A 22,486-nucleotide genomic window follows, 5' to 3' on the forward strand; every position below is an offset into this window, starting at 1 on the left:
ATACCAAGTATTTCATGAGAGGTGCAGTAGTGTTCCTACTAATTTTTTAATGTTCATATATAGAATGAATTTTGCAATGTGCACCACTATGAAGGTGGGAATACATCAATTCCATACTGGTGCACATGCAAAATTCATTCCACACATGTATGGACTGACTGGGGCAGCAAGGTTCACAGTGTGGTAAGTGGGCTCAGGGCTGGGGCAGAGGTCTGTGAGGGGTAAGTTGTTTGTAGTGCGGGAAGAGCTGTGAAAGGTAGAAAAAGGACTCTCCCCAACCCTCTCTTGCCACAGCAGCTCACGAGGAGTAACGGTAGTTTGGAATAGGACCCTAGTCCGAACTACCTAGTTCGAGCCCCGTGTAGCCGCGCTGCACGGGGTTCGAAGCAGCGGGGATTTAAAAATGGCGGCTCCCCGCTTATGCTAATGAAGCCCGGGAAATTCAAATCCCGGGCTTCATTAGCAAGTGCGGTATGCATACATTACCCCGCTAGTTCGAACTAGCGGGGTAGTGTAGACATACCCTCAGAGTTACTAGCCTCAGGAATGGAGGTCGTTTAACTTTGAAATGTTTGTAGTTTGGACCATGACATTATGGTAGGGTTTTTTTTTTTCCAGAAGTTTGTAACTGAACATGGAGTTAGCTTTGAAACTTCACTATGCAGAGGAATGATGCTTTTTTAGTAGTTTATATCTAACACAGCACTATACTGTAGGGCTGTGTCTAGACTGCATCCCTTTTCCGTAAAAGGGATGCAAATTAGACAGCGCAATTGCAATGAAGTGTGGGGGGGGGGATTTATATACCCCCCCGCTTCATTTGCATAAACATGGCTGCCGCTTTTTTCCGGCTCGGAGCTTTGCCGGAAAAAAGCGCCAGTCTAGACACGGATCTTTCGGAAAATAAAGCCTTTTCCGAAAGATCCCTTATTCCTCTTAAAATAAGAAATAAGGGATCTTTCGGAAAAGGCTTTATTTTTCGAAAGATCTGCATCTAGACTGGTGCTTTTTTCCGGCAAAGCTCTGAGCCGGAAAAAAGCGGCAGCCATGTTTATGCAAATGAAGCAGGGGGGATTTAAATCCCCGCTTCAATTGCAATGTGTCTAATTTGCATCCCTTTTACGGAAAAGGGATGCAGTCTAGACACAGCCTTTTATGTTTCTGGACAGGTAGTAGTATATATGATCTTTTAGTAGAATAGCCTGGCTTTTACTCTAGTATAAAAGATTTACAAGGAAACAGCTGTCATACAGAATGTTCTATATCATGGGTTCCCAAACTGGTTGGTGTGCCCCTGGAGGGAAGGGGGGGCGCGAGACAACCCAGCACCTCCCCCCCGATCAATTACACACACCCCCAAGTTTTGCTGCTATTTTTGGTTTTTGGCCCCAGTCAGTTTTTTTTTTTTGCTCAACATGTTTTGCTTGGGGTGGGGGAGGCGTGAGGGTTTCTCAAAAATCAAAAAGGGGGCGTGATGCCGAAAAGTTTGGGAACCACTGTTCTACATGAATTGTTTGGTGGTTTTTGGTTTGTTTGGGTTTTTTTTTAAATGATTTCACTGTGCCCCTCAACATAGAGGAATGCTGAATCCTGTGACTTTTACTGAGTTTTGTAGTTTTAGGTGTTTTCTTTAATGCTCCAGCTTCTGGAATCAAATTATTAGAAACTCAGCTTTCACTGAAAGGGGTCTCTGAAGCCACACAGGCCAGGAAAAGCTTGAAAGGGAACATGCTAAAGGCTCCAAAGCCAGAAGGCAAAGGATTTTTTAAAAACCCACCAAGATCTTACGGTGGTTAGACAGTTTATGATTTTGGGCATAGATGTGGATTTATTTTTGCCAAGGGTGCTTTCAAACAGGTGTGGGTTTGGGAGGGGCACACTGCCGATTTTGGAGGTGGCGTTTCATATTCTAGTTACTGAATGAATAATATTGGTATCTTTGTTTTATTGTTATGAACTACATAAATATGTTATGAATTATATTATTAAAATCATTGCAATCACCTATCAACTATGTTCACTAACATCCCACTTTAAAGACATTATGTCTGACTATAGTTTCAGGATCAAACTGTCATCCATCTCATTTACATATATTTCCCTGATATAATCTTGATGCACAGTATGGACAGTTACATTATTTAGCTGTCTGTCCCATTGATAAGTGGAGATATTTTTAAGTCTTCTGAAGATGGAGAATGAATATTCTGCAGTTCAGAATGATACAAGCACAGCAAAAGGGATTCTTATAAACTTCCACTGCTCTGCTTCTAGAGCAAATGATTCTAGAATAATTTTTTTTATGGGTAACAGCTAGTTTAGGCCCTGTCATTTTGTACTTATAATTACAATTATATTTTGCCACGTGCACTACTTTGCATTTAACATTGAATTTCATCTGCCATTTTGTTTTCACACCACCCAGTTTTGTGAGATCACTTTTTGCAGCCTGCTTTGGACTTAAACTCTTGAATGATTTTCTATCATCTGCAAATTTTGCCCCCTCACCGTTTACCCCTTTTTGCAGATGGCTTATGCTGAACAGTACAAGTCCCTGGGGGACACCACTATTTATTTCTCTCCATTCTGAGACTGGACCATTTATTTCTACTGTTTCCCATCTTTCAGGATCATCTAAGAATCCTTAATTTAAGATAACAAAAGGCTTGTTAAATGTAATCACACTGCCTCTGTTCATAAACTCCCTGCCTCAAGAGCAGAAGCTGTTAGCTGCACAGAACTACTCATATTCCACACTCAAGCTATAGGAGGTGCTCGTACCACAAGCCATTTCTGAGTCCCCCTCATCAGTGCTGGCCCAGAAAGACTGCGCTTTCCCCAATTGCCTTGCATGGCCCCCTGGCCCCTTCCTGTTTCCCAGACTGAGCTGTGGGGGAACGTTCCTTCCTCCCCCGTGACCAGGGCCCCAGGTTCATAAAGCAGGACGTTTATATGGGCCTGTGATGCCCCAGCACCAGGAATATTCCAGGCACACTGCCAGTCTCACTGCCTGCTGACCCCCACACTCCCTGCCCCCGTGTGTTCCCCTGCTCCTCCTGGGCAGCTTAAAATGCCCAAGAGGCCGCTGCCACTGGCAGGATAGTGGGGCTAGAGCTGCTTCCTGCTGTTTGCTTCCTGCAGCGGGAGGGCGGGGTGTTTCTGTGCCCTGCATTGCTCAAGTTTTAAGTTGCCCAGGAGCACATGGGCAGCAGATGGGTCAGAGGGATGCAGGGAGTGGCAGGCAGGGAGTTGGGCCCATGAATATTCCTGGGGCTAGGGCACCATGAGCTCAAAAAACTTGCCATCCATGCAATCCCCTCCTGCAGGGCTGGGCTGTCAGCACAGGATCCCCACTGCGAGGAGGAGTCCTGAACCTCATGGGCTGGAATCAGGCAAGCAGGGTATGGCTCCGACCCACGGGCTCTGCCTGCCGGGGGCGAGGGGGGGGAGAAGAAGGGGAGGAAGGAAACAGCTCCACATGCTGCGCTCTCCCTCCCACTCCCCCCAACTAGAGAAAAGGCAGTGCAGCAAAGATGCCTGGAGGCTTTTCCCTCATTGCTCCAATTGGCCATAACTGCATCCAATAGGAGCAGCAGGGGGCGGGGACTAGTCATGTGCGTCCCAGGGAACTGTGCCAAGTATGCTTCCACCCCTTCCCCCCAATCATCCAGACCGCCCCCCTTCACTCCTGCACCCTACCTCCTGCCCAGACCCATCTACCCCCAACCTCCTCTGGCACTCTCCCTCCCACCCATACCCCAAACCTGCTTCCTATCAGCTCCCTCCCACACACAATCCCTCAATTCTGGCCCCAATCCAGAGCCTAAGGCAGTTCCACAAATTTACTAGCCCGGGGCCCCCTAGGTTATGGTGTGCAAAGGGAATGTGAGGAGTATCTTTCTGCTTCTCAGTTAGGGGCTACCTCAGGTTTGTGTGTTTCACTTTTATACTGACTGATTTTTCTGTGTCAGCACCCCTTCCACACGACCCAAAGAAAGGTTCCCCACCTCTGCAATGAAGCTTCCTGGAGATACAGGAGCCCTGTATTCCGAGACAGCTAATTTAGCTTACCTGGAGGGCATGCTTGCTGGCACAATATCCCGTGGCGAGGGGGGCTCCCATGATGCCCATTACACTGCTCATGGTCACAATCTTCCCTTTCTCCCTTTGGATCATGTGATTCAGGACATATTTAGTTAAGGAGACTGTACCCAGGTAATTAAGTTCCATTATGGCTTGATAGACATCCAGCTTCGTATCCACAAACAGCGAGCGCTGGGAACGTCCACCGTTGTTCACCAAAACATCGATCTTCAATAAGGAGAGAACAAATACACAAACACACCTTTTAACCAACAATGGGTTTTCCCTGAGGGAGCCCAAGTCTTGACCAGCTTCTTTTCCTAATACCTTCTAGCTTTTGTAGCTGCTGCAGAAGATGTGTAAGTACCTCTAGCAGTAGATATCCACAACAATTAAATCCAAGTTGAGCTTTGTCTAATCTTGGTGCTGGATTAGTAAACAGCTAACAAAAAATAGCTCAATATAACTAATGGATCTTGGTTACTGCTGGGTATAGAGGAACACTTTCAGATTGAAACATGTAGCATGTAGATTTTTTTTTTTAAATGCCAATGATCTTGTAGCAAGTGATATCTAAGGCCCTAGACCTGCAAGATGGTCCATGTGAGCTGACCCTTACATCTTCCCAGAGTTCCACTGGAATAAACAGCAGTGTGGGAGAAAAGAATTACAAAAATAGGACTGTAAAACCATAAAACAGACCAGCGGGCTCTTGCAACATTTCAAAACAGAAGTGACCTATCGACTAATTTAATAGTCAATGGAAATTTAATTGACTATTTGATTAGTTGATTAATCTAGTTTTAATATCCCTACTTTCAAACCATCTCCTGCTAGAACTGGTAGCTGCTCCCCCCGACGCCCGTTGCCTCTGATATAGAGCTTTCCACTTCATTACACTGCCTGGATTTCAGATTGCTGTTGTCCCTTTAACTTCACACAGAGCCAGGCATCTGGAGCACAACACTTATGCACAATATTTGATTTCCTCCCACCACATGCTTGATATGTACAATCAGTTTCTGAGTTAGCTATCATGCACAACAGAAATGTAACTAACAGATATTACTAACACTGCAAATGAAGCTCTTTCAATTTGATTTATGTTCACTTTTCATATAGGGATGTAAGCAAGTTGTCAGGTTGACTATTTGCATTCTCCCTCTCCCGCCCCGCAGCCTCTGACAGAGGTAGCAAGGGTCGGGGGGAAGCAGGAGCCAGTGCTGGCAGGGGATGGCTTAAAAGTAGGGATGTTAAAATTAGATTAATCAAATAGTTGATAGAATAGTTGATGGAAATTCTATTAGTCGATAAAGGCGCTTCCGCTTTGAAATGTAGCAAGAGCCTGCTGGGCTGTTGCTACATTTCAAAGGCATAAGTGCTGCACTGCGTTCTGCCTTTGAAATGTACAAAAGCCCCAGAAGGAGCTCTTGTGCATTTCAAAGATTGAAACGCCATGTGGAACCTGGAGTGGGGACTCTTGTACATTTCATATGTGGAACTCCACTGCTGCGCCCCTACCCCCCCCTTAGAACTGGAGCTGGGGGGGAACTGGCTTTTAAGCCGGCTCCCCTCAGCACCCCTCTTCCCCTTCTCCCCCTCCCACTACCTCTTTCTGATAGAGGCAGCAAGGGGTGGGGGGGGGGAGGGGAAGAGAGAGAGAGACTAGTCAACTAGTGTCTCCACTATCCAATGAGACAAAGCTTATCGGATAGTCAACTAGTTGATTAGTTGCTTGCATCCCTACTTAAAAGCCTGCTTGCCATAGCGCTGGCTCCACCATGCCACCTGTGAATGTGCAAATCTAATACTTAGTGCAGCCCAGACTCTGCATTTAAAATGTAGTAGGAGCTGGGAGGCAGGCTGCCCAGCTCCTACTGCCTTTTAAATTGCAGAGCCATAGTGGGGAAGCTACCCTCCCCTATCGACTAATCGAGTCACCAATAAATTCCATCAACTACTCAATTAGTAAAATAACCTCATTTTAACTTCCCTGCTTTCATTACAATACACACAGTTATGGTTCTTCATTTTTCAGTATAGGACTAGAAATCAAGTTATATGGCCACAGATCAGGATCAAAGTCTTAAATTCACAAATCCTTACACAGAAGTTAGGTGAAAGGATGAGCATATGAGCAGAACACTCCACCGAAATCAATAGCATGCCCACAATGGCAAGCAACTGTAGGATCAAGGATTTGGTATCCACACAAACATACAAAATAGGTAACCAACCTTGCCAAGTTACTGGAAATAAAAACAAAGCCAATGAATAAAGGTGGGGGGCTAGTGGTCAGGACTCAGCCCAAAGTTCAACTCACTCTGCCAAAATGCTGAAGAACGGTTTTAGTTGCAGCTTCATGGAAACTTCTATCCATCAAATCAAGAGGCAAAACAAAGATATCCTTACTGCTCAAGTTGGAGATCTCTAAAATAAAAAAAGTATTTGAAAGAAGCATTCCAGCCAGAACAGTATCAGTAAGGCATATTTCATTCTTGATACTTTAAAGTAGTAAATCCATCAGCCTCATCACCAAAACAGCTTTAAAAAAGAAACTTCATTAAAATGGGAACAGATGTTTTTTACACACACACACACACACACACACACACACACACAATCAGCTAATGGAGTCATATAAGTTACAATATGAATACCAAGTACCATCTTATTAAATGAAATCGTTTTGAGTACCTTGAACATACCAATGCGCACTCCATTCTTCAAAGAATACAGGCAGTCCCCAGGTTACGTACAAGATAGGGACTGTAGGTTTGTTCTTAAGTTGAATCTGTATGTAAGTCGGAACTGGCGTCCAGATTCAGCCGCTGCTGAAACTGATCAGTTTCAACAGTGGCTGAATCTGGACGCCAGTTCTGACTTACATACAGATTCAACTTAAGAACCCCAGGCATCCCCAAGTCAGCTGCTGCTGAAACTGATCAGCGGCTGATTCCAGGAAGCCCGGGGCAGGGGCTTCCTGTAGTCAGCCACTGGTCATTTTCAGCCGCTGCTGACTTGGGGACACCTGGGGCAGAGCAGCTGGGGTGCTGCTGGGTTGGTCCAGTGGCGCCCAGAGCGGCGCTACGGGACCAACCGGCAGTGCCCCAGCTGCTGTACCACAGGCGTCCGGAGCAAAGCCGCGGAGCACGGGGGCAGCGGGACAGCCCAGATGCACCGTGGCTATCCTGCTGCCCTCGCGCTCCGTGGCTTTGCTCTGCTCTGCTCCCCGTCCCTCTGGTCTGCAGACCAGGGGGACGGGGAGCAAAGCGGCGGAACACACGGGCAGCGGGACAGCCCAGACGCGCCGTGGCTATCCTGCTGCCCTCGGGCTCCGCGGCTTTGCTCTGCTCTGCTCCCAGTCCGCCAGGTCTGCAGACCAGGAGGAGGGAGAGCAGAGCAGAGCGGCGGAACGCGCGGGCAGCTGACAGCCCAGACGCGTCTTGGCTGTCAGCTGGCTGCGCGTTCCGCCACTCTGCTCTGCTCCGCTCTGCTCCCCCTCCCCCTGGTCTGCAGACCGGAGGAGGGGGCGGGGGAGCAGAGCGGAGCACGCGGCCAGCTGACAGCCCAGACGTGTCTGGGCTGTCAGCTGGCCGCGCGTTCCGCCGCTTTGCTTCCTCTCCCTGGTCTGCTGGAGACCAGGGAGAGGAAGTGCCCCGTTCGTAACTGCGGATCCGACATAAGTCGGATCCGCGTAACTCAGGGACTGCCTGTATACACATTCCTTATAAACACTGAAATGTTATTTTAAGTTAAGATTTTAACCAAGACTTTCAGAAGAACAGAGTATCATCCTTCATATTTTGCCTGGAGGTTAAACTGTTCAGCTGTGAGCATGGTTTTGTTCTCCCCAAAACTGCCAGGAGCAGTAAAGGCCAGCCTACATACACAGTATCTGAGCCAGAGACTGGAGAACTTTGAATGCTGTTTCTGCTACAGGATGACAGAAATAGATCCCCAAGGCAAAAAGAGGATTCAAATAAAATCTGTGTGTGTAGATAATTTGGGAATTAAGCGAAAGACACCAAGGGTACGTCTACACTACCCAGCTATTTAAATAGCTACCCCGTGTCCAAGGAATGCTCCCATTATTTCAAAATTTTTCAAAATAATGGACGTGCTATTTCACGAGCCCTGTAAACCTCGTTGCACGAGGGTTTAAGGGATGGCTCAAAATAGCACTTTATTTCAAAATTTGGCACCATGTAGACACGCCAAATTTCAAATAGCCTATTTCAAAATAAAATCAAAATAACTTATTTCAAGTTTAAGGTGCAGTGTAGATGTACCCTAAATGTTCTGTCTTTTTAAACTCAATTTAAAAAAGTTAGTCATGAACAGGGCTCGCCGAACCGCAGCAAGCCTTGTTCACCAGCCACGCTGTCTGGCATTCTGCGCCAAAGGCGAGTAGATTGCATTCATTTTTCATGACGAGGGCTCGACAAATAATACAAAGTGGAAAAATTCACAAGTGTAATATCTGGCACATCCTCATGAATTTCACGGGAAGGCTTCATTCATACAGCAAGTTAGTGTAAGCAGACTGGTGCACAGTTGAGTCACACCCTGATTGGTCGCACACTAATATGATATGTGGGCAAGCACTCTGATATGAAGCTTTACTTCAAAGTTATACAAAGAGAAAGAGGGAGGGAGGGAGAGAGAGAGAGGGAGGGAGGGAGAGAGAGAGACACACACAAACTCACACTCCATTATGGTCACTTGATTTCAAATCCCAATAAACTTGTAAGGCTAAACTGACAGTCAGGGAAGGTTAACGTGACTTAAGTGGCTATTTTTAATATCCTCTGACTGGGAGTCATGTAAATGATTTTGAATACTTCCCACAAGAGTAAGAAAAGCATTAGAAGCCCATCCAGTGCTCCAAGACATGTGAGGTGACAACCTTCTGCCTCTAAGTAACAGAAAGGTTTAGTGTAAAGCTAGCCGGCAGGGCTTTGGAGCAGAGCCCAGAGCTGGAGTGCGGAGCAGCAGGTTTTTGCCCAGAGCTGGAGCACAGAAAATGTTGACTGATCCACTGCTCCAGGTTTTTTTTTTTTTTTCATTTTCAATCCAAAATGAATGATATTTTAGCAAGAAAGTCCTAAAGGTGCCAAAATTTCAGATTGTGTAACAATTGATATTAACATCTACTTTTCCACTTTACGTAATATGTCACAGTTATTCTCACTTTTCAAAATCAAGATTTAATGTACAGATACAAAATTACAAAGTTTTTTGGGGATATTTTATTAAAGAATCAGATAATTATCAGACATCCGGCAACACTTCAGACTGCTCCCACCCTTGTGCTAAGGTTAGGCAAGTACGTACTCGCGAAGATTAGTTAGACTGTGTGTTTATTTTCAACCTTGTAATGTGTAGCCTCATTATTTCCCAACAATTAATGTTGTAGAACAACAATAGCACATACTAACGCTACAGCACATACCAAATTTCATTGATATATCTATATTAAAGCGTTTGAGATATTAAAAACTTGGAAAATATTTGGAATATTTTTACTGCAAAATTTCATAAGAAACTAAATTGCAATTTATAAATAAAAATTTATATTAATTTTATGAAAAATTAAAAATACCAACTGATTATTGGATTTGGTATTGGATTCTTCTTACCTCAAGGGAAATACCAAAGGCAAAGGAAGGGCTCCTTGATATTGCTCGACAACTTGAAAAACAAAAGCTATTGCTACATTTGAATTCAGCGAAAGAGGTTGAAGAAAACGAAACACAACGAAAGGAGTCATCAGCAATCGAATTTGCTGTTTCGGAAAGTTCACATCCTTTAGAAATAGCAGGCTGTTCTCAAACTTCCATCTCCACTCTGAGCTTGTTCGAGCATCCATCCCTGAGATGTCTTCAACCATCACAGGGAAATGGAGATAATTCAAGCACCAATTCTTTAGAAAATGACAACTTCGAAAAGGAATTTGATAAACAAAGATGCCGGCGAGTTTCTGCGATTCATAATTGTAATGAAGCATTATTCAAAAGAAACTTTCGGGAAGGTTGTGAGGCGGAGTCTATAGGTAGGCTAAAAGTCAAGTTTTTTTGGAGGCCATTCACAGCTACCCACACTGCATTCAGGCTGCCTGTAGAATTGCTTCGAGCATGCCACCAACTCAAGCTAGCGTAGAGCGACTGTTTTCGGCTTTAAAGTTAATTTTAAATGATCTGCCGCAGGCTATGAAAGATGACTTGATTGCTGCAATAATTTTTTACAGATTGAATTATGAATGATGCCTAGTTGATGACATTTAAATTGTTTTAAAACTGAATAAAAATAATGTTTTTTTCCAAAATTACAGTATGCACTTTTAGTTAAAAATTAATTTGAGTAGGAGCACGTAGTGGAGTCAGAGCGGAGCAGGAGCAGTCACTATTGGTGCCGGAGCGGAGCTGGAGTGGAGCAATTCAAAAATTTGATTGCTCCAAATCCCTGCTAGCCAGAATTTGTTCCATGCCAACTCTCAGAGTCCAAAACTTCTAAGCCAACCCTGCCATTCTGAGTAGTTTCATTAGCGTGAGCCAGTGAACCCACACTCTTCAGAAGAGGGCAGGGAGTCTATAGACTGTGGTGTCCAACACACTAACCACATGTGGCTATTTGGCCAGCTGAGTGTGACTAATTCACTGTAGTAATTATTGCTTCAGAATGGGTTGGACACCACTGTTATAGACACTACCTCTCCTCCTCGACCACTCCCTCATGGTCAAGCTGCTGTCTCTTTTGTTAACAGTATTTAGGGTAACCAGAACATTTGTGTTTTGTCAATTTTTCTTTGTGACTAATAAGGATTTGAGGAAGCTTAAATGCATCTTGAAACGTTTTCATTGTTGCATCACAGTTGGTTTTTTTTTTTTTAAACAGAATGCTCTTTAACATGCTTTCACACTGATGAACACATTAGTCAAGCCAAACACCATCAATTCCAAGTCTTCATGCAGAATGCATCTGCTTTTTTAATTTGTTTTGAACAACTGACTTCTCTCAGTTGCACTGAGCCTGCTTTCTAAATAGCAGCTTGTGAGTCTTCTTCACACAGCAAATGCAACAAAATTATCTCCCCTCCTTAGTCTTAATGTCTATTTTTATCATTTTTAAATGTTTTTAATTCAACTCTACCTAGTAACTAATGCTCTTTCATCTGTTTCTGGGATATAAATTCAATGATCTTTCTCTTTCCATCATCTGCACACTAGAGGGAAAGAGTGCTGTCACATGACTTGTTAATGATTACATTTAGAGCAATCCAATAAATACAGAAAAAGAGTAAACCTTGTTTCCACAGTGCTGGGCAAACACTGTGTTGAACTTTATCCCTGCCCCCAATAAGTTTCTTTTGTTAGAGATATAACCTTTGCCACAAATGCTGCGTCCTTGCTTGCGCACCTGGAGGCAGTAACCCACTTTGTTGAGATTAAAGCCATCACTGTTGATGTTTAAAGCTGGCATTTCATTCATCACCATTTGTAAAAGATCCTGCAGAGTAAATTATATCCTCAGGGACACCTATGCAACATTGCCATTGCTCTGTTCAAACATGCTGATGACAGCAGATCAGACCCCTGAATGTTTGTTTAGTGAGGACGTGTCTATACAGCAGACACTGCTGCATAGCCTCATACCCATCAGTAACTGGGCTAGTTACAGTAGTTCAGGTGCTATAAGATGGCTGGTCTGTAGCGAGACTCTTTAAGTGCTTGCTACCCAGTTAGCATGTGCAAGACAAAATTAATGACAAAGGGTCACTTGTAAGCTCTCCTATAATCAGAAAAACTAACGATGAAGAAAGGGTAAAAATCCTCGACATGCCTAGTCTTGAGAAAAGACTGAGTAGGAGTGGGGGGAAGACAGAAGAAAACAACAGTCTTCAAGAGAGATTTTAGGTTAGCTATTAAGAAAAAAGTGCTCTAGTTATCAAGGTTGTTAAGCTCTGCAATAGAATTCCAAGGGAGGCTGTGAAATCACTCACTGGAGGGTTTGAGAACAGTGATAGTCTAGGTTTAATCTTCAGAAGAGGATGGACTTGAAGACTTCTTGAAGTTCCTTCCAGACACAATTGATCTTTCAGAGTTCGATTTAGCAGGTCTAGTAGAGACCTGCTAAATCAAACTCAGAGGGTACCCCTGTCAGCTGTTTGTACTGGAAGCCAACAAGAGCATTTACTCTTGTCGGCCTCCCACTGTGGGGATAGTAGGGAAACTTGAATTAAGATACATCGACTCCAGATATGTAATTAATGAAAGTGGAGTTGCATATTTTATTTTGACCTTCTTTAGTGTAGGTCTGGCCTAAGATATAATCCTAAAGTCTACTGACTCAGCCACTGAATGAAAGAGCATCCACTTGAAGGCAATGGGAACTCAACAATTCTGAGAGAAGTCAGACTACATGCATCTCAAACTAGACACTGACTGGGTGCCTGGATGGGCCACTCTGAGGATGCTATATCGGGGCAGACTGCTACACAGTTTTTCCTTTTGTTTTGGAATAACTTAAAAAGACAACAAATAGTCTTGCAGCACCTTAAAGACTAACAAAACACGTAGATGGTATCATGAGCTTTCATGGGTACAACCCACTTCTTCAGATTAATGGAATTATTAAAGGTCCAGTTTCTAAATAAATAGGGGAGAGAGAAGGAAAAAGAAGGGAAAAAACAGGGAAATAGTAAATTATACTGTCCATGCTACATGAAGCTGATAGAAAAGGCATCCATTAACGTGACAAATGCCAACAATGCCCCTTTGCCATGTATACTGGTCAGTCTCTACAGGAAAGAATTAATGGACACAAATCAGGTATCCGAAAAGGCAATGCAAAGAAACCCGCTGAGGAACATTTAAACTTGCCTGGGCACTCATTAATGATTCCCAGTCACCCTACTGTTTCAGGGCAATTCCACAAGCCAACTACACAGGGAAGCCTTAGAACTTAGGAATCAAACCTGTAAATGAAGCTATCACAAAGGTATGAATAAAGACACTGGCTGGATGGCCCGCTACATTCCACATCCTAATGACATTTTAAAAAAAATGGGTTCTTAAGAACAATTTGCACTTTATCAGCTTCATGTAGCACAGACACTCGACTATTTCCCCCGCTTTTCTCTCCCCCCTCCCCCCATCCCCTATTTATAAACTGGACCTTTAATAATTCCATTCATCTGAAGAAGTGGGTTGAGCTCACAAAAGCTCATGATACCATCTAAATATTGTGTTAATCTTTAAGATGCTACAAGACCATTTGTTGTCTTTTTAAGTTAAAACAGCTTCTGTAATATCCCACCAATTACCAAGAAGGCAAATACGGTCTCTTTGATGCTCATCTAATGAGAGATTGAGTGTATCCCAAACTAGTTGTCTTTAAAGAGATGGGTGCGCAGGTGACATGGTATAGCAAGTTAAGTACTAGAAATCACTTCAGATATTAATTAATGTCTATGTTAGTGCCTAAGGACTAACCAAGAATAGGACCCCCCACGGTGCTAGGTGTTGTATTTGTACAACAGCTTCTTCTATTTGGAATTGACAAAAGTAATTTCAGATCTACATGTGCCTCTCTTCAAATTAGAATTCTAATGTAGTGGACCATTATTGTTAATCATACAATATTAGCCTCTCAAAACATTCCATGCCACATATCACAGATATCTTAAAAATTAGTCTCCTCAGACTTTTTCCTTGTGTTGATAGTAACAAAGTTGGAGTGTGTGTAGAGAGGGTGGGATGGACATGTATGAATAAGAACTACAGGCAAAAAAAAGTTGAATAAAAAAAACCAGGCTATCAAAAATAGGGTTTTCTTTTTGGAATTTACTGCTCATAATTTTCAACAGCCTCACAGAAGTGATTTAAATATAATGGTTATTCCACAAATATTAAATCATATTTGGTTTTGTATAGAAGCCTTTGACAAGCCTGGAGAACTAACTACCCATCCCCCCCCCCCAAAAAAAGCCTTTTGAAGTTTCACTAGATATTCCACCATGGTCAACTTAATTCTTAAACAGTCCTCCACAACATGAAATATGGGACCAACTGCAAAGGAAAAAAAGAGAGAAAACCAAAGCAGTTCTCGCATAGTAATACAATAAAACAAAGGGCTATGGCACTTAATGATCACATTTAGTGTTAGTAGAAAGCCACTGATAATGAAGCACTGTTAACTTGTCGCACAGTAGCACGGAGATGTCAGTTTATCTTGACTTTGCTGCCAGGGTCTGGCTCTCCTAACTACTGCATCTGGCTGTGGCAACAGATGATTAGATGTGATAGGGTGAGGAGTGCCTCTTGAACAAGTCAATTTGAAACTATATTTTTTTCAAAGTTCTAAATATCTGCTAACTAGCTGAATTGCTATCATTTTGGTTACTATAGTAGCTGTACAGAAAACTATTTGTTCTAGTTATGCCATGTATTTCAGCTTAATATTACATTTATTGTAGCATGATACAATGGACTGCCTGCTTTACAGTAATCCTGTGGGGCTCACTTTTAAAGAGACACAGACAGTGTGTGCACGCGCATATACACATACATAAACACAGTGGCATCTGAATTACTGCTTGAAAGACTGTCTACAAATACTGGGCATGCTAGTCAAGAGCAGATCCCACTGCCTCAATTCACCCTACTAGGTTCGGAAGAGGTGATAGTCCCATTCCAGGGTAATACAAGTCAACCCCTGTGGATCTGGTCCTCCACTGATGTAGGTCACCAGAGCTCTAGTGAAGTCATTTGATTTATACCAACTGAAGGGGTGGCCCTACATGTCAGATCTGGCATCTTGGTCAGCAGAACCAAATGAAGGATCAGTGATTGGAACAATACTGGCCGATGTTCCCATCTACACTTGCCTCGGAGCCACAGATTCTAGTTGTGGGGTACCTACGTTGCACCACAGTGCTTCATTAACAGACCCTGAACCCAGAATAACTAATTAAACTGAGCAAAGACCCACTTCGTCTGATGCATGTCTGACATGCATCTGACAAGTGGGTCTTTGCCCACGAAAGCTCATGCTCCAACACTTCGGTTAATCTATAAGGTGCCACAGGACTCCTCGCCACTTTTGCAGATTCAGACTAACACAGCTACCCCTATGATAATTAAATTGAAGGAATACTCCCGAATGTCCGTGTCAAAGTAATGAATCTAGCATGTGTTCTGGAACTGCTCTAGTGCTGCCATAAAGCTGATTACCCAGGATTACAGCTTTTGCTACCCTGGCTGTTTCAAGAGTTTCAGGGGGTAGCCGAGTTAGTCTTACAAGAGAAAAAAAAAAAAAAAAGGCAAGCAAATGGTCTGGTAGAACTTTATAGACTAACAAAACATGTAGATGGTATCATGAGCTTTCATGGGCACAGCCCACTTCTTCAGATGACCGGAGTTATGATTAGAGGAGGTATGGTCACCCACAGAACATCTTCCCCCCCCTTCCCTCCTCCTATTTATTTCGAGTTTCCTTATCCTTTAATCATAACTCTGGTCATCTGAAGTGGGCTGTGCCCACGAAAGCTCGTGATACCATCTACATGTTTTGTTAGTCTACAAAGTACTACCAGACCATTTGCTTGTTGGGGTTTTTTTGGGGGGGAGGGGGCTGTTTCAAGTTAGAGAAGCTCAATGTTGAAGCTTACAAACTGCCACGACAGGCAAGCTTAGCTGCCTATCTTAGGCAGCTCAAACATTTCGTAACTTTACACTAAAAGGCTGTCAGAATTTCTACACAACCCCACCCAGTTGGCTCAGTTCCCTTATGTTCCTTTGAAAAACAGCCTCTTATTTTCCAGGGACAAAGGCTCAGACTATTAAATTGCCTAATTGTAGAAGGGTGCTTTTGAGCATCCCACTAGTTGCCTGTGCACCCATCTGCAACTTTAGGCACCTAAATATTTTCTTTTACTCCTCCTATAACAGTGCATCATTCAGTAAGAGCTTCCTAAAATACATGTTCTAAGAATTCACAACTCAAAAATAAAATGCATTATAACCTAGTTCATATCTGACTTATTCTCAATTTATTCCTGTTGCATGGATTTTTTTTTTAAACTATCATGGCAAGCCAGATCAATCCACTTTTTTTTTTTAAACTTACCAAGACACTTTTGTTTCACCCTTTCCAATTCGTTCTCTCTTCTTGCAGAAAGCACAAGCAGAGCCCCGATCTTTGCCAGCTGGTAAGCTAACTCTTCTCCAATTCCACTTGAAGCTCCTGTCACCCACACGACCTTGCCAGGAAGTTCATTTTCTGTTAAAATGACCAAGAAAGCAGTTTATGGATCACTGCCAACACAGAAGGGTAACTTAGTTACTAAATAAATAGTTACAGGGGCAGTATTTGATTTTGTGTGTCAGAAATTAAGATACTCTGAGATTTGTTACTATTTCTTTTTATGCCTTGAACTGAGGGGCAGAGGAGGGATAGCTCAATGGTTTGAATTGGTCTGCTAAATCCAGGGTTGGGAGTTCAATCCTTGAGGGGGCCATTTAGGGATCTAGGGCAACAGGGGCGGATATAGAGCAGGGCGTCTGCCCCGGGCCCTGCACTTCAAGAAGCCCCACACAAGCCACTGCACATGTGCCATGGCAAAGGGGGGCCCCATGAAATTGGACTGCGCTGGGCCCCGCAAAATGATCATCTGCCCCTGTGGGGCAAATCTGTCAGGGATGGTACTTGGTCCTGCTGTGACGGCAGGGGACTGGACTTGACCTCTCAAGTCCCTTCCAGTTCTATGAGATGCTATATCTTCACATATTATAAAAGGCTACTCTGGCTGAGCTGACTATCTATGCCTGATGCACTCTGGGGCTACGTCTACACTGGCGGGTTCGTGCGCAAGAATGGACATTCTTGAGCAAGAACTGGCAGAGCATCCACACTGCCCACCTGCTCTTGCGCAAGAAGATTTACAGTACATCATCGGAAGACAGGGCTTCTTGTGCAACAGCTACGCTCTTTTCTAACAAGTGTAAGCCCTCTTGCGCAAGAGGGCAGTGTGGACATGCGGCAGGGGTTTTTTGCGCAAAAAAGCCCTATGCTAAAATGGCCATCTTTCTTGCCCAAGAGAGTGTCCACATTGCCATGGATGCTCTTGCACAAATGCACATGGCAGTGTGGATGTGTTCTTGTGCAAGAGTTCTTGCACAAGAACCCACCGGTGCAGACATAACCTGGGAGTCTGTTTAAGCAAGCCGTGCATACTTACGACATCCAGGGTATGTCTACGCTACAGTGCTATTTCAGGATACCGAAATTTCAGAGTCTCTCGAAACAGCTCTCCTGCATCTTCACAGCAAGCCCCTTATTTTGGGCTCACTAGTCCAATGTCCCTGTAAACCTCATTCTCCGAGGAGTAAGGGATGTTTCGGCATAGCACTTTATTTCAAAATTTGGCACTGTGTAAATAGCGCCAAATGATGAAATAAGCCATTTCGAAATAAGAGACTCAATTTGCGTAGCTCAAATTGCGAATCTTATTTTGAGTTATGGTGCAGTGTAGATGCACCTCCATTGACCTCAACATACAGAGGGCTTGTAAGAAAAGTGAGCAGAGAAATCTGAAATTATGGAAGGCTGCAACTAAAGGCAACTGTGCAAATAAAAGCCTAATATTAAAGAGTCTCTAAACAGGACATTTGTTGTTAAGAGTCTTTCTTAATCCTGGATCCCTCAGTAACTATGTCTAAAGGCCCATATGGTTATCAAAAGGAGGATTCTCAGTGCAGGCATGGTGAGTGTTCATCCACTTTATTTAGAATTAGATAGGGGTGGGAGTCCTATTTCATTCAGTCTGTAATGCAGCATCCATTAAAAATCAATGGGAATCTGCCTCACATTAGCAAGCAGCAGTTCAAGCCCTTAATGGACACATTTTTGAAGGTATAGGTTGAAACTCTAAATTCTAGTGCTCTCTGTTCTGGCAACATCATTGCTGGACCAGAGAGCCCCACTGGGGCGGGGGGGGGGGGGGGAGTAGGGGGGAGAAGAGGAGGAGGAAAGGAATAAGGAGAGGAGCAGGATCAGAAGCGCAGCCCCAGCCAGGGTTGGCAGCAACGGGGCTGACGCCCAGTAGCTGGGGCTGGTGGCCAGGAGGGGTGCCTTGACCTCCCTGGTCTGGAAAGCTCCCTTGTTCAGGACCACTCAGGTCTCAAGGTGCCAGACCAGAGAGGTCCAATCTGAGCTCAGGTAAATAAAGATGCAGTTAGGTGGCTAGTGGGATTTTCACAAGTCAAACAAAATAAACCATCCCCCCCTCCCACCCTTGTGGGATTTTTAAGAGTCCTCAGGTGCCATGAGCATTCCATGCTATGCTGTGCTAATCACCATAGAACAGGGATAGGTAATATATGGCCTACAGGCTGAATCTGGCCTGCCAACTTGCCAGATCTGGGCCATGGGTGCAGCAAGAGCCTCAGCCTGGCTCCCTTCCTGGCCTGCCTCCGCACGTTACTCAGATCAGCTTTCTAAACGCTGCAAACCTGGGAGGAAGGAAGGAAGGAAGGGCTTTTCATGCTGCCCCCTCCCCCAGCACAATCTTGCAGCTCCCATTGGCTGGTTTCTGGCCAATGGGAGCTTCCTATTTGCAGGACATGCAGCATCTGAAGTACCGCTGCCCCTCACAGCATTCAAAATAGTACACATGGCTCCCTCCTGGCTGCAGAACCTGTTGGTCAGAGATGCTGGCCAGGAGCTGCTCAAGTAAATGTCTCCCAGCCACAGCCTGCCTCTGGCACTCCAGCCCTTCCCTCCCCCAACCCTCTACCCCACATAACCCAAACCCTCTGCACCCTTGCCACTGCACCCATACCCTCTCCCAGACTTCACATCCCCTTCTACACTCCTTCTCTAGGTCACAACCCTTTCCCAGGCTTGCACCCCAATCCCCTACCTCCAGTCACAACCCAAATTCCTGCACCTCCTCCCAGACTCTGCACCCCCTCCTACACCCTTCCTCCAGGTCAGAATCCTCTCCTGCACCCACACCTCCTCCCAAACCCTGCACCCCCGTCTTCTGCCCCAGGTCACAACCATATCCTTTATCCAAACTCCCTCGCAGATCCCAAGCCCCCACCTGCACCCCAATCCCTTACCCCAAACTCCCTCCTGCACCAAACCTCCATCCCCGACTAAGGATGTAAATATGCAATGGTTTAAATGATTTAATTGCAATATTTTAACCAGTTAACCAGTTGGGATATGGCCAGCCTACTTGGCAGGAGGCTCTTCCAACCCAGCCTGCCACATGCAGTGGTAGGAAGCTGCTCCAGCCAGCCAGGATCCTGCCAGCCAGACCTCAGTGGGCAGCCCCTCTTCCACTCTGCCAGTTAACTGGGAAACACGCCGATAACTTTTACATCCCTATCCCAGTCCCTGCACTTCAACCATTAACAGAAGTGTGGGGCCCTTGACCATTTACCAAATTCTTGGGGAGTAACCTCCCCCCCCCAACCCCCATCAAAAATTATGGCCCAACTCTGCTGTAGTATCAGCAAAGCATTAGGTAACTTGACTAACATCTGTCACAGTGGTTGCAACAACTGTTAATGCAAATGTGACTCAGCTCCATCTAAAAAAGGTCCCAAGAGGAACCTTACTTCCGGGCATATATACAAACCAAAGCAATCTACGGCTATCTTGCCAAACAAGAAAAAGATTCCAGAACACTTAAACATTAACCAGGTAGGACATTTAGAGCAATTTTACTCCTGAAAGTGACATTCAAATTGAACCTTAACTCAGCAGAACTGATCCTTGTGTTTTATTCAATTACAGCTACTGACTTTAGTGTTAAAAATGTTTCTGCATTGCCCCTGCTGTACTGCAGTTATGGCAAGAGTTATGAACAGCGTTACATCAGACTTCTGTAAACTCAGAGTAGTTTGCTCAAGGATCACCAGGGTCTTAATTTAATCTCCCCCTTTTTTTAAATCTCCTACAACAACATGCAAAATGGGGGGAAAAAAACAGCTTGATTTTCAGAGCTTGGGTTGAGTCTGCAGGACTAGCAGTGGGGATGTATTTTTCTGTACAAACAGCACATTTGAATCACTCAGGAAAACCACAAATACAGAACCTCACAATGGTATTATAATAGTCTCTTTTCAATGTATAGGCAGCTGTTAAGGTAACAAGCATAAGTGCTCAGAAGGTCAAGAAATTCCAAAGTTAAAGGCACATACAACCTTAATGTTGCCCTTTTGCACATTACAGAGCAGTCTAAGTTACAGTCATATCACTTTAATACCTAATCCCCCCACCCCAATAGTGTATGCTACCACATTCCAAACTCTTGATTTTGTTAGCCCTAATGGATATTGAGTTCCTTTTGAGGGCACACACTCCCACCACCCTTCCTCTGCCCGCTCCCTGAAATAATCTACACAGTTAAACAATGCGTTGAACCACAGAGAATATTGCATTTGTCCTCAATACAGACACATTTATGTCCCCTCTTCCCTTTTTTGTTAAAAGCTAATTTCCTCTCTCTGTGGTCCCTTTTTTGTTAAAAGCTAATTTCCTCTCTCTGTGGTCAGAGTTCCGATTCCCCATCTATTTAGGACGGATCACTGCCATGGTTTAGATAAGGGTTAAAAACAAATAAAAAAACTGCTATGTGATGGTTGTGACAATGGTCACTGGAGGGTCCATAATGAGAATGATAAATTGGGGTAAACTGTGGATATGTGGGTCAGCTCATGAAGTATGGAGACAGGGGCTTTGCAGAGACATGTGACCATGTCACCTAATACTAGAATCCATCTTAAATCCTGCTGCTTTTCCATGAGAAGCAAGGAAAGAGTCAACAAAACAAAAGGACTCCCACCTTAGGCTAAACCTATTCCATGATGGGGAGTGAAGTAATCTAGGTCACCTTTTCCGGGGGTATCCCATCCAAGATGATTGCTGGAAATTTATAAAATTGATCTGAGGGAAAGTGTCCCAGCTGGAAGGCTTTCCAGGTTGAAAGAAGGTGATTAGAACAACTTTGACTGAGAAGCTAGTTACACGTAGTATCTCTGTGTATTAAGATTAGCTTGCATGTTCTGTTTTAGTTAATTTAGTGACCTGTGTTACTCTGTGTGCTATTTCTTATGACTACTTAAATCCTAAATTTTATACAAAGTACTGATTAAATGGTTTCACTCCAGCTCTGAAATGAATTATGACTGGAATGATTTTGAGATGTTCTTGCCGTGGCGGCAGCAGCATCTTCAGAAGTTGGGTATCTACCTTTGTATCTAGGGTTAAGAATGTTTGCAAGAAAAGAGGTAGAGTTAATGTTTGATCCATTAGCTTCTTTATTGCCTGCATTTTATTCTTCTTGTGAGGCATTTCAACCTTCTGGTGAGGTATTTCTTTAGTTAATATCTTTTGAAGTGCATTCCAAATTTCAACAGCATCAGCAATTTCTCTGAAGTTTAATGCTATGGATAATAGGTTTCAGTATACTGAGTATATCTTCTACATTCCTCTTTAATCCCACAGTAGATGCTTTGAATTAGCTACTTCCTTCTATTTAATCATGGTTAGGAGAATAGGCCAATTCTTAATAAATTGATCAAAACAACCAACCACAGATTTTCATAGAACATTTTGAAGGAGAATTAGTTTATATCCTCCTGCTCTTTTCAGTGAAACTAAAACAACATGGTTGCTACAGAAGTATTTTATGACATTTTAGTTTATCAAACTTATTTTAAATAAAGTAAAATATTATGTCAAACAAAAGGTTTCAATGTTTTCTTTATTTTTGGCTGGGTGGGGAACCTTTTTTTGTGTCAGGGTTACTGACCCACAGTGAAATCAGTTGGAGGCCACACAAGTGAGAAGCAAATAACTCCTCCCCAAGCCCCCAACCTTCACTGATGTGGCTCCCAACTGAGACACCTCATTCTTCTGGCACTCCAGCCCCACGGGGTGAGGGGAAGGGACAGGGAGGACTGAGGTTCAGGGCTTTCCATAGGCTAGACTTACTTTTCTGGAGCTCCAGATTTTGTGGACCCCATTAGGCCCGGGGTAGGAACAAAAATGAGGGGTTCAATGTGAGAGAAAGAGCTGCCAGTGAGTGGGATAGGGATGCAGGATCTGGGTGGGAGGTGGACGGGGTGGAGAGGGTATGGTCTGGAAGGGAGTTTGGCGACAGGAAGGGTTGTGGTGGGGGTACGAGAGGTAGTTTGGGGGTGGGAGGGGTTGGGGGAATAACTCAGAGGGTGAGAATGCAGCCAAATAGCTAGTTGGGGAGGGAGGCAAGTGTAGCTTCTGCAAAGTAAAATTGTATCCTGCTTCATCTCTTCCCTCTGCTCCAGCCTCACTCTCCTATGCCCCTTCCCCCCTCCCTCAGACACTGATCCCCTGTATTGCCTCATGC

The 22,486-nt window shown here is 44.1% G+C and overlaps 1 protein-coding gene across 4 annotated transcripts in view; it reads right to left on the bottom strand.

Moving 5' to 3' along the window:
- DHRS7 (dehydrogenase/reductase 7) overlaps positions 1 to 22,486 on the bottom strand; it is a 53,285-nt gene that overhangs the window by 16,468 nt on the left and 14,331 nt on the right. For all 4 annotated transcript variants that reach the window (XM_075926349.2, XM_075926350.2, XM_089778328.1 and 1 more), the window contains 3 exons: positions 16,213 to 16,365; positions 6,407 to 6,513; positions 4,072 to 4,311 (listed from right to left, as the gene is read on the bottom strand). In XM_075926349.2, coding sequence (XP_075782464.2) covers positions 4,072 to 4,311; positions 6,407 to 6,513; positions 16,213 to 16,365 — 500 coding nt within the window. The remainder of the gene's footprint in view (positions 1 to 4,071; positions 4,312 to 6,406; positions 6,514 to 16,212; positions 16,366 to 22,486) is intronic.

The sequence above is a fragment of the Pelodiscus sinensis genome, chromosome 5 (assembly GCF_052426305.1).
Source record: "Pelodiscus sinensis isolate ZL-2025 chromosome 5, ASM5242630v1, whole genome shotgun sequence".
Classification (NCBI taxonomy): Eukaryota; Metazoa; Chordata; order Testudines; family Trionychidae; genus Pelodiscus; species Pelodiscus sinensis.